Here is a 12,706-nt window from a genome sequence, read left to right as displayed (position 1 = left end):
GACATTTTTGTCTAAATCATTTATATAAATAGTGAATAAGAGAGGACCAAGTACAGAGCCTTGGGGCACACCATTTAGGACAGACAATTTAACAGACATAAGCCCATCAAATTGAGTGCACTGAGTTCTATCAGACAGATAGTTAGCAAACCATGCAACTGCATGCTCCGAAAGACCTACACTCAACAATCTCTGCCTTAGTATAGCATGATCAACTGTATCAAAAGCCTTAGAGAGATCAATAAAAAGTGAGACACCGTGCTGTTTTTTGTCAAGGGCTTCAGTGATATCATTTAAAACCTTCATGGCTGCTGTAATTGTGCTATGCGTCTTCCTGAAGCCCGATTGGTACATTGATAAAATAGAGTTAGTAAATAAAAACTATTTTAGCTGTTCACTTACAAGGGTTTCAAGTATTTTCACCAGGGGTGACAGCTTTGAGATCGGCCTATAATTATTTAAAAGAGTTGGATCTCCCCCTTTTAAAAGTGGTAGGACAAATGCTGATTTACAGATCTTTGGAATTTCCTCACATTCCAGGGTTAGATTGAACAGATATGTAAGTGGTGCAGCTATGAAATCAGCTGCCAGATTTAAAAAGCAGGGATCCAAAAGATCAGGACCTGCAGGCTTTCTTTGATCTAAGGATTTCAGAGCTTTATGTACCACCTGCACTGAGAATGGCAAAAAGCTAAAAGTTTGACCAGCTCTCACTGGTTCATCCACACAGGGTTGTACAGAGACAGAGGACACTGAATCAAACAGCCTACCAGATGATACAAAGTGCTCATTGAAACAATTCAGCATTTCAGTTTTGTCATATATGGCAACAGAGTCCTTCAAAACACATGACGGTAAATCATTAACATTACTGTTACCAGACATAGACTTAATAGCATTCCAAAACTTTCTAAGGTCATTCAGGTTATCAGTGGTAACAGACAAAATATTCAGACTTGATAGTCAAAGGTTAATTAAATACAAATGGTATAGAGAGAAATAGTCATATAATTCCTATAATAACTACAACCTAAAACTTCTTACCTTGGAATATTGAAGACTCATGTTAAAAGGAACCACCAGCTTTCATATGTTCTCATGTTCTGAGCAAGGAACTTAAACGTTAACTTTCTTACATGGCACATATTGCACTTTTACTTTCTTCTCCAACACTTTGTTTTTGCATTATTTAAACCAAATTGAACATGTTTCATTATTTATTTGATGCTAAATTGATTTTATTGATGTATTATATTAAGTTAAAATAAGTGTTCATTCAGTATTGTTGTAATTGTCATTATTACAAATAAATATAAAAAATCGTCCGATTAATCAGTATCGGCTTTTTTGGGTCCTCCAATAATTGGTATCGACGTTGAAAAATCATAATCGGTCGACCTCTAGTGTACATTCAAATTGACCTAAGTAGTGCTCTACCAGATAGAATGTGAGAGGGCATTTACAAACAACACATTCTTTAACTTCTTGCTTTTCCTCATTCAGTGTCATGTTAGGAAACAGACCAATGTGGTCACCACGTATGACATCACTTCCTGTTTTGTGTTGTGCTTTCTGCAGGTCAGCTGTACAGCATTGTATCATCTCTGAGCAACGAGCACGTGCTATCAGCCGGTTTTGACATAAACACCCCAGACAGCTTGGGGAGAACCTGCCTGCACGCCGCTGCCTCTGGAGGGTGAGCGCACGTTCACACACATTTTGAATGAAGAGTGAGCTTTTTGGTAGTGGTTGTATAATCGTCTCATTTGTATTTCTGTTCTCTCTTTGATGGCAGAAACGTTGAATGTCTTAACTTGCTGTTGAGTAGTGGTGCTGACTTGAGTAACAAGGACACATTGGGAAGGTGTGGTCTCATTCTAGAATTCAACAAATGTGTTTTTCCCCGTAATATTTTTGTCATTCAGTGAATTCTATTTCATTCTCTTCTCCTGTGAGTGTGACTTCTCTCCCGTCTCCCATGGCAGAGCTCCTTTGCACTACGCTGCGGCGAATGGGAGCTACCAGTGCACGGTTGCCCTTGTGAGTGCTGGTGCCGAGGTGAACGAGCTGGACCAGAAGGGCTGCAGCCCCCTGCACTATGCCGCTGCCTCACAGACCTTCCGCCGGTGAGACGCACAGATAACACACAGGGGGGCTAAAAGATACCAGACCAAAATTTGACTGACATTTTGTTTTTGTTTCAGAGTGGACAGACATTACTCAGTTGGACACCATAGTGAGGAGAGGGCCAAGGAGGCCTTTTTGTAAGTCGCATACCATGATTTAGTCTGTTTCTATGAAACATAAGACATGCAATCTAACCAAGCCCTAACATTTTGCTTTCTCAGAAGATGGGAACCATTTAGAAATGTATTATTTTTGGCAAAGGTTTGCAGTTAAGGTTAACCTGCCCATGTATTTGACGGCTTGTTGATTGACCTTTCACAGTTGTTTAGAGTATCTGCTGGATAATGGGGCTGACCCAGCTCTGAGGAACACCAAGGGTTATAGCGCAGTCCACTATGCAGCAGCCCACGGAAACAAGCAGAACCTGGAGCTGGTGAGTTAGTAGGAGGAGGGACAACCATTGTGTGCGTGCTACAGACATACCGGGAAAGATGAGACTGAATCATGTTGTCTTTTCAATAGAGGCTTACCCTCCTCGTCTGCACTATGAAACAACAGGACAAGTGACTGCAAAGTCCTAGTAGATATCCAACCATATCTCGTTCACTTAGCTGTTGATTTCAGATCAGTGCAGATAAAGAAGAGGAAAATACATCAATTTAGAGTATTGAGATGCATCCAAAGTTGTACTTCAAAATGGTTCTGAAATATAAGGGTTTGGAACTGGTAATGGCCTTTGTAATTAAGTTGTATTTTCAGCCACACCTTTTTAGGAGTTGAGATTGGCTGTTGGGTGTCGGTAAAGCATTTACTGTTGCTTCCTCTTCAGAGGGATAACCTCAGATGAATGTGTACTATTTTCTGGCGCCCTTTGGGAAGTGCAGTGATCTTATTAAATGGTATGTACAGGTTGCAAACTCCTCCCTTTGTCCCTCTGTTCCCCAGCTCTTGGAGATGTCGTTCAACTGTTTGGGAGACGTGGAGAGCAGTGTTCCAGTTAGCCCTTTGCACTTAGCCGTGAGTACAGTACACCCGCTTAGCCTCGTTTCCTCTGGCCCGACGTTCCGTTTCATTGTACGGTCTATTGGTTTAACTTCTGATTAACCCATCACATTAGTTTTATTGCTGCCCTCTTTGTTCTACAGTGCCAGTTCAAAGTTGGAGTGAACTAACTATCCATTTAACACAGTCACCCAATTCATTGACACATTTATCCGCATGACCCCCGTTCTCGCACTGTTATGAGGTGCTGGTTTTGAAGTTGGAGTGAAATAAATATCCCATTAACACAGTGACCTTCTGCCATTCTCACAGTCTTGTATTTCCTGCCCTTTTCCCTCAACCAGGCATATAATGGTCACTGTGAGGCGTTGGGGGTGTTGTCTGAGACGCTGGTGAGTCTGGATGTTCGGGACGCGAGGGGGCACACCGCCCTCTACCTGGCAGCGCAGCGGGGACATGCTCAGTGCGTGGAGGTACTGCTGTCCCACGGAGCCTCCTGCCACCTCAAGGAGCGCCGCCGCAAGTGGACCCCGCTTCATGTCGCAGGTGTGTGTGTATGTTGCATTCTATTGGGTGGTTGTTCGATTCTGATCCTCTTGGTGTTTGTATGTGTTTGAGCACATGTTCATATTTTCACTCCTCTCTGTGTTGCGCTCTCCCTGCTCTTCATTGTGTGTGCTTGTCTCAATATTTGACTGTCTCCGTCACCACCTCCAGCTTCCAACGGCCAAACAGACTGTCTGCTCATGCTGGTCAACCGAGGAGAGAAGGCTGACGTCGTCGATATCGTCGACATACAGGGACAGTGAGTGACTGTCATTAATTTATTGAACATTATGTGCACCCACTAGAATGGAAGAACAGAGGATTTTTTAGTTTCCTACAATGTCAGCGGTTCTTTAAAAATGTTTTACAACAATGCTCTAGTAGAGGGTTCCCTGTTTAACCTTGTGTGTGTGTGCGCGTGTGCAGGACGGCTCTGATGCTGGCAGCTCTGGGCAGTCACACTGACTGTGTCCACATCTTGCTGGAGAAGGGAGCCGGGGCTGACACCGCTGACAAGAGAGGCCGCACTGCTCTACACAGAGCTGTGAGTTTCTCCACCATGTGGATATGTCTTATCTTTCCCAACCTACTGTGGTGGTCCGAAACACTTATCCCTTTCATCTGTTCTTCTCTTTCACTCTTTCCGTCTCGCGGCGCTCTCTCTTTTCTCTTTCCTTTCTCTTTTCTCCTTCTGTCCTTTCTTCCTCTTGGCAGTGATGAGTTCATCCTCTGTAACTCTTTGCCTCTTCCTCCAGGCGGCGATGGGCTGTGAGGACTGTGTGTCGGCCCTGCTCGAGCACGGAGCCTCTGCTCTGTGCAGGGAGTCTCGGGGACGCACACCCCTGCACCTGGCCTCCTCCTGTGGCCACATGGAGCTCCTGCTCAGCCTGCTGCAGGGTGTCACAAGCACCGACCCCCTGGACTCCTTGTTGGACTACCACGGATACACCCCCGCCCACTGGGCAGCCTACCACGGTGAGACACGCCTTCATGGAGGGGCTACAAATAACTGTGGTGAATAACTCACAAGTATAGGATTTGGCTAGCTGGCATGGAGAGAACTCGTTGCTCCTAAACTGTGAACCGTTGCCTGACTCATCTTTTTTCTCTTTCAGGGCACGAGGACTGTTTGGATGTTTTACTAGACCACAAACCATTTAACATACAGGAAGGAAACCCTTTCACCCCATTGCACTGTGCTCTGTGAGTACCACGACTGGTTCCCCCTGCCTTTCTAGGTAGTGCTGAGTGATTAACTGAAATGTTGCTAATTTTTCAGGTTGTTAAACTAATTGACCAACGTCTGTTCAATTATTTTAATTCCATTTAGTTTTTTTCTGTGAGCTCAATGCGCATTTTCTCACTGCAGTTTCTCTTTTAGAAATCAGATCAAACCTGGACTGTGCGCAGTAGTAGGGAGTAGACGTCGACCGATTTATGATTTTTCAACTCCGATACCAATACCAATTATTGGAGGGCCAAAACAAACCGATGCCGATTAATCGGTCGTTTTTGTTTTGTTTGTTTTTTTGTAATAATGACAATTACAACAATACTGAATGAACACTTATTTTAACTTAATATAATATATCAATAAAATCAATTGAGCCTCAAATAAATAATGAAACATGTTCAATTTGGTTTAAATAATGAAAAAACAAAGTGTTGGAGAAGAAAGTAAAAGTGCAATATGTGCCATGTAAGAAAGCTAACGTTTAAGTTCCTTGCTCAGAACATGAGAACATATGAAAGCTGGTGGTTCCTTTTAATATGAGTCTTCAATATTCCCAGGTAAGAAGTTTTAGGTTGTAGTTATTATAGGAATTATAGGACTATTTCTCTCTATACCATTTGTATTTCATTAACCTTTGACTATTGGATGTTCTTATAGGCACTTTAGTATTGCCAGTGTAACAGTATAGCTTCCATCCCTCTCCTCGCTCCTACCTGGGCTCGAACCAGGAACACAACGACAACATCCACCCTCGAAGCAGCGTTACCCATGCAGAGCAAGGGGAATAACTACTCCAAGTCTCAGAGCGAGTGACTTTTGAAACGCTATTATTGCGCACCCCGCTAACTAGCTAGCCATTTCACATCGGTTACACCAGCCTAATCTTGGGAGTTGATTGGCTTGAAGCACAGCGAAGAGCTTCTGGCAAAACGCACGAAAGTGCTGTTGGAATGAATGCTTACGAGCATGCTGCTGCTTACCACTGCTCAGTCAGACTGCTCTATTAAATCATAGACTTAGTTATAACATTATAACACACAGAAATACGAGCCTTAGGTCATTGATATGGTCGAATCCGGAAACGATCATCTCGAAAACAAGACGTTTATTCTTTCAGTGAAATACGGAACCGTTCCGTATTTTATCTAACGGGTGGCATCCATAAGTCTAAATATTCCTGTTGCATTGCACAACCTTCAATGTTATGTCATAATTACGTAAAATTATGGCAAATTAGGCGGCCCAAACTGTTGCATATACACTGACTGCGTGCAATGAACGCAAGAGAAGTGACACAATTTCACCTGGTTAATATTGCCTGCTAACCTGGATTTATTTTAGCTAAATATGGAGGTTTACAAATATATACTTCTGTGTATTGATTTTAAGAAAGGCGTTGATGTTTATGGTTAGGTACACATTGGAGCAATGATACGCACCGCATCGATTATATGCAACACAGGACATGCTAGATAAACTAGTAATATCATCAACCATGTGTAGTTAACTAGTGATTATGATTGATTGATTGTTTTTTATAAGATAAGTTTAATGCTAGCTAGCAACTTACCTTGGCTTCTACTGCATTCGCGTAACAGGCAGGCTCCTCGTGGAGTGCAATGTAATCAGGTGGTTAGAGCGTTGGACTAGTTAACGTTGCAAGATTGAATCCCCCGAGCTGACAAGGTAAAAATCTGTCGTTCTGCCCCTGAACGAGGCAGTTAACCCACCGTTCCTAGGCCGTCATTGAAAATAAGAATGTGTTCTTAACTGACTTGTCTAGTTAAATAAAGATTAAATTAAGGTGTACATTTTTTTTTTTAAACGGCCAAATCGGGGGTCCAAAAATACCGATTTCCGATTGTTATGTAAACTTGAAATCGGCCCTAATTAATCGGCCATTCTGATTAATCGATCGACCTCTAGTAGGGAGTTGTATTTTCCAACAGGCCAGTATTCAACATTAGTGGTCACCAACCGGTCAATCACGATAGACTGGTCGATCTTCAAGGCATTCCTAGTCAATCACCAACATTTGTGTAGAAAAGCCGACGATAAAGCCATCAGCTCTTTTTTTTTCTCTCTTTTCCGTGTTGCGATGTTGGCTGGAGGTGTATTTCAATCAAAGTGTTCCCATTTTTAACTATTTGATTTGTCTGAAAAGACAAACTCCGCCTACCTGGATGACCGGGAGTTATGTGGCTAGATCGAGTGCACCTACTCAATCGGACAGGCATAGTGATTTGAGCTACCTACAGCTTCCACGGCCACCACAAAGTTTGATACTAGCTACGTAAGATTTAATCAATTTTAAAACCATGACCACAGAGAGTCTGTCAAAGATTACAGCAAAGAGCTGCTGTTTTTATGAGTGAGTTCATGTTTAAGTTTGTATTCATCAGTGTCAGCACTTTGTATTCAACACTATTTCAAACACAGCGCGCTTCTCTCTACTTCCACTCGCACTGCAATGAATGAGTAGCCAAGTGTATCGATAGCCCTGTATTTTTATTATTATTAGCAGCTTGTCTATTTTAATATGGAGGAGAATTCCACTTTCCCTGGTCATAGGAACAATATGAATTTGTGCATGAGGCAGATGCGGTGCGACTTGAGTTTGACCATCAGGTGGTAGACGGTGTCCCCTGTCCCTGATCAGTCTCACCCAGAGGAAAGGAAGAAAAGAGCAGGGACCGTGAGAGGTGGACCCTCTGCTGCTCTCTCCCTCACTCCACTGAGACTAATGCCTGTTCAAAACAACTGTGAATTCTGACAATTCTGACTTAAGTGCGTTAAAGACAACTGGGAACTATGTGGGGGGGAAACGAGATCTGACTGGGAAAAATCGGTTTGAATGGTCATCCAACTCGGAAACTGGCATCTTTCTAGAACTCTGACTTTCTGACCTGAAGTTCACTGACATCTTGATTTGGCCTCCTTTTTTCAGAGTTCCCAGTTGTCTTGAAAGCACCATGGTCATGAGATGCAGGTACCATCAGTCCAGTCAAATAAAAAAGGAAATTATTTTAATTTATGCTCAGCTGTGCCTCGCAAGTGCTACTCCAACTGATCTATTTTGTTATAAAGCTCAAGATTTGGATGTGTACTTTTGGGGGTACTGGAGGACCGGAGTTGGTGTTGGTATTCAGCAGTCTCAAAAGTATGCCTTATTTACTTCGAAGAACTACTAAAATAGTGATTTTGTCAGACAGCATATACAGCAGCTCTATAGAGATGAGATGATGACATGGACTTAAATAATAATCATCTTGTAAAATAAATGTTATATACACAACTGAAATATTTTATTAAAGTCATGTGAATAAATTATGATTAATAAGTGATCAGTAGTAATGGGCAGTCACTACCATCATGGGACTTTTATTTATTGTTTTATTCTGTGTTACAGAATTCAACCCACAATGCATAGTGCATTTATAATCAAACAGCACTACTTCTGGTTTCTGTATTCTTCTATCAGATGATCAGTTCTGGCATTGAATCCATCAGAATGTTGCTCTCCTTTTTGATAAGAGAGCTGGAGGATGTTTTCTTGCTCCTTTCCAGAATAAATGGCCATGATGGTGCTGCTGAACTACTGGTAGAGACCGTCGGAACTCAGATGGTGAACATCAGAGATGCCAAAGGAAGGTGCGTGTCATGTCTATTTTTAGTTTCTTCCTATGCATTTTCGTACGGTGCTCTTTCTAGTCTAGTGTATTGCAGCTTGCCACTGTTGCTTACCTGTCTGTCTGTCTGCCTGGTTGTGGCTGACCTGGGCTGTGCCTGAAGGACCCCGTTGCACGCAGCTGCCTATTCAGAAAGTGTGGCCGGGCTGCAGCTGGCCCTGGTTCAGGGGGCAGAGGTCAATGCGGTGGACACAACCGGACACTCCGCATTGATGGTTGCCGCCAACAACGGACAGACTGCAGCCGTCGGTGAGTGACCAGAAATGAGGAAATGTGATCATTGATCCAGTAAATATGAAAACTGACCATTTAGTGGTCTTATTAGTTTGAAATGTCATTTGTTTTATTTTATATTCATTTATTACATGTATTTATGAACTGATAGTGACTATAGCAACTGGAGGAAGCTTGTTGTGGACTGTTCTGCAGCCTAACGACGATGATGATGATACTGATGATTGTGTAATTGTTAGAGATGTGTTAACCCAACAGAGGTCCTGCTGCACCAGGCCAAGGCAGACCTGACCCTGCTGGATGTCAACGAGAACACCGCCCTTCACCTGGCCTGCAGCAAGGTGGGAGCACGCATGCTTGATCGCTCACTTACTCACTCATAGGCATGAGTACTCAACGCATGTCAAAACTCAATCTTTAACCAGAGATTGCATTTTTGTTATTTTTACAATTTGGTGTAATGTGCAAGTGACATTTTTTCCCGAATGTATTTATTTTTTGGTCTTTAAGACAACATTAATTTGCTTTGACCCTGGTGTTTTCATTTTTACAAGTGCATTTCTGGGGCACAACAAAAGTGAAACCAAGCCAAGCATCACACAGTTCTTCTCCATAAATTCTCTTTCCCCTCAGTGTCTCTCTCACTTGTGCTCAGAAATAAATGCCAATTTAAAACGTATCTAACGGATGGGATACATACTCAAGCTACATTCTCTGGTTGATTGAAGTAGGGAAATATGTTTTCCAACAACAAACTGCCGTTTTGGAATAATTGAGTATGCACAGTAATTATTCAATATTCAACTGATTATGGCAGAAGGCCAAGTATGGCATTATTCATTTTTTTACCTTTAATTAACTAGGCAAGTAAATTAAGAACAAATTCTTATTTACAATGACGGCCTAGCAAAAGGCGGGGAGCTGGGATTTAAAATAAAAATAGAGAACAAAACACCCATCACGACGAGAGACACCACAACACTATGTAAAGAGAGAACTAAGACGACAACGGCATGGCAGCAACACATGACAACACAACATGGTAGCAGCACAAAACATGGTACAAACATTATTCGGCACAGACAACCGCACACGGGCAAGAAGGAAGACATCAATACATCACGCGAAGCAGCCTCAACTCTCCTTGTCCATGATTGAGTCTTTGAATGTAAGCACCTTACTCTGCTTATCTGAATCGACGTAAGGTAATAAAGGAAGTAAGCATACGCCAATAACAAAACATGATTTTCTGAGCAATCTTTCAAATGATTAGGACATGTAAACAGCTTAATCGGCATCTCAGGGTGTATTTGATCTGCGCATGTGCCAGCACTGGTACAACAAGCCTTTCTCTCTTATGTGCGAGTGAAGTGCATTTGGAAAAACCTAAAGTATGCATCTTAGAAATGGTTTTCACTAACTTTATACACTGAACAAAAATATAAAGTGTAAAGTGTTGGTCCCATATTTCATGAGCTGAAATAAAAGATCCCAGAAATGTTCCATACGCACAAAAAGCTTATGTCACAATTTTGGGCACAAATTTGATTACATCCCTGTTAACGAGCATTTCTCCTTTTCCAAGATAATCCATCCACCTGACAGGTGTGGCATATCAAGAAGCTGATTAAACGGCATGTTACTTAAAAGGCCACTACAATGTTCAGTTTTGTCACACAACACAATGCCTCATGTTATGAGGGAATGTGCAATTGGCATGCTGACTGCAGGAATGCCCACCAGAGCTGTTTCCAGAGAATTTAATGTTAATTTCCCTACCATAAGCTGCCTCCAACTTCGTTTTAGAGAATTTGGCAGTAAGTCTAACCGCATACCCACGTGTATGGCGTCGTGTGGGTGAGCGGTTTGCTGATGGCAACGTTGTGATCAGAGCCCCATGGTGGTGGGGTTATGGTATGAGCAGGCAAAAGCTATGGACAACGAACACAATTCCATTTTGTCAATGGCAATTTGAATGCACAAAGATACATGATGAGATCCTGAGGCCCATTCACCCACTGCCATCACCTCATGTTACAGCATGATAATGCACTACCCCATGTCGCAAGGATCTGTACACAATTCCTGGAAGCTGAAAATGTCCCAGTTCTTCCATGGCCTGCATACTCACCAGACATGTCACCTGTTGAGCATGTTTGGGATGCTCTGGATCGACGTGTATGACAGCGTGTTCCAGTTCCCGCCAAGATCCAGCAACTTCACAGTTATTTCATTTTTATTTTTATTTTTTTTACCTTTATTTACTAGGCAAGTCAGTTAAGAAAACATTCTTAATTACAATGACGGCCTACCAGGGAACAATGGGTTAACTGCCTTGTTCAGGGGCAGAACGACAGATTTTTACCTTGTCAGCTCGGAGATTCGATCACTGGCCCAACACTAACCAGTAGGCCATTGAAGAGGAGGGAGACAGCATTCCACAGGCCACAATCAACAGCTTGATCAACTCAATGCGAAGGAGATGTCGCGCTGCATGAGGCAAATGTTGGTCACACCAGATACTGTCTTGTTTTCTGCCCCCGCAGAAATCGAATTAACATAATACAAATATCCCCATAAAATCTGTCAGTTTAAGCTAGAGATATCAGTTTTTTGCATTGGATAGGTCTGAATCCACCACCTATGCAATACTTATACGTCTGCGGTGAAAGGTGACACAGCTAGAATGGTGTTTGTCAGACCATGAGAAAATCGGTCTTCTCACAAAATTGTCTGTAGCGTCCGAACAGTTTAGCCTACCCACTGATATGACCCATCTGTGTAAAGGTGAACATGTACTGTACATGTCGGTTGTTTTGCTCTAGGATGCCCACAAGCCTCGCAAGACTCGTCTGAAGGTCCCCCGGTACCAGTCAAACATTAATGGAAGTACTGTATATATGGAGACTGTTTATTGACAAAAATAAGGGGTTAAATACATGTACAATATATATATATATATATATAAATAAAAGATCAGGAGACATTAATATATATATATCTCAGATATAGGATAGACACTTAAAAACAAACTTCCTTTAGATTTTTTGGGGGGGCTCCATGGAGTGGATCTGTTATTCAATGCCTTTGTATGGGCTAATGGTAGTAAGGCCAAATAAAATGTTTCATCACCACATTTTTTTAATACTTAATGTGGTCGGAAAAATTCAAATTCAAAACCATATACAGTGGGGCAAAAAAGTATTTCGTCAGCCACCAATTGTGCAAGTTCTCCCACTTAAAAAGATTAGAGAGGCCTGTAATTTTCATCATAGGTACACTTCAACTATGACAGACAAAACGAGGTGGAAAAATCCAGAAAATCACATTGTAGGATTTTTAATGAATTTATTTGCAAATTATGGTGGAAAATAAGTATTTGGTCACCTACAAACAAGCAAGATTTCTGGCTCTCACAGACCTGTAACTTCTTCTTTAAGAGGCTCCTCTGTCCTCCACTCGTTACCTGTATTAATGGCACCTGTTTGAACTTATCAGTATAAAAGACACCTGCCCACAACCTCAAACAGTCACACTCCAAACTGCACTATGGCCAAGACCAAAGAGCTGTCAAAGGACACCAGAAACAAAATTGTAGACCTGCACCAGGCTGGGATGACTGAATCTGCAATAGGTAAGCAGCTTGGTTTGAAGAAATCAACTGTGGGAGCAATTATTAGGAAATGGAAGACATACAAGAGCACTGATAATCTCCCTCGATCTGGGGCTCCACGCAAGATCTCACCCCGTGGGGTCAAAATTATCACAAGAACGGTGAGCAAAAATCCCAGAACCACACGGGGGGACCTAGTGAATGACCTGCAGAGAGCTGGGACCAAAGTAACAAAGCCTACCATCAGTAACACACTACGCC

The 12,706-nt window shown here is 42.2% G+C and overlaps 1 protein-coding gene across 1 annotated transcript in view; it reads left to right on the top strand.

The window, feature by feature from the left end:
* LOC129815363 (serine/threonine-protein phosphatase 6 regulatory ankyrin repeat subunit C-like) overlaps positions 1–12,706 on the top strand; it is a 44,927-nt gene that overhangs the window by 25,386 nt on the left and 6,835 nt on the right. Inside the window, exons 12-25 of the mRNA XM_055869122.1 lie at positions 1,579–1,696; positions 1,796–1,864; positions 1,986–2,126; positions 2,205–2,264; positions 2,449–2,560; positions 3,073–3,144; positions 3,474–3,675; positions 3,847–3,934; positions 4,102–4,219; positions 4,431–4,650; positions 4,791–4,878; positions 8,477–8,560; positions 8,702–8,847; positions 9,091–9,173. Coding sequence (XP_055725097.1) covers positions 1,579–1,696; positions 1,796–1,864; positions 1,986–2,126; positions 2,205–2,264; positions 2,449–2,560; positions 3,073–3,144; positions 3,474–3,675; positions 3,847–3,934; positions 4,102–4,219; positions 4,431–4,650; positions 4,791–4,878; positions 8,477–8,560; positions 8,702–8,847; positions 9,091–9,173 — 1,601 coding nt within the window. The remainder of the gene's footprint in view (positions 1–1,578; positions 1,697–1,795; positions 1,865–1,985; positions 2,127–2,204; positions 2,265–2,448; positions 2,561–3,072; positions 3,145–3,473; positions 3,676–3,846; positions 3,935–4,101; positions 4,220–4,430; positions 4,651–4,790; positions 4,879–8,476; positions 8,561–8,701; positions 8,848–9,090; positions 9,174–12,706) is intronic.

The sequence above is a fragment of the Salvelinus fontinalis genome, chromosome 18, assembly GCF_029448725.1.
Source record: "Salvelinus fontinalis isolate EN_2023a chromosome 18, ASM2944872v1, whole genome shotgun sequence".
In the NCBI taxonomy this organism is placed as follows: Eukaryota; Metazoa; Chordata; class Actinopteri; order Salmoniformes; family Salmonidae; genus Salvelinus; species Salvelinus fontinalis.
The sequence above is the reverse complement of the archived record's forward strand: the minus strand, read 5'-3'. Positions and strand labels throughout refer to the sequence as shown.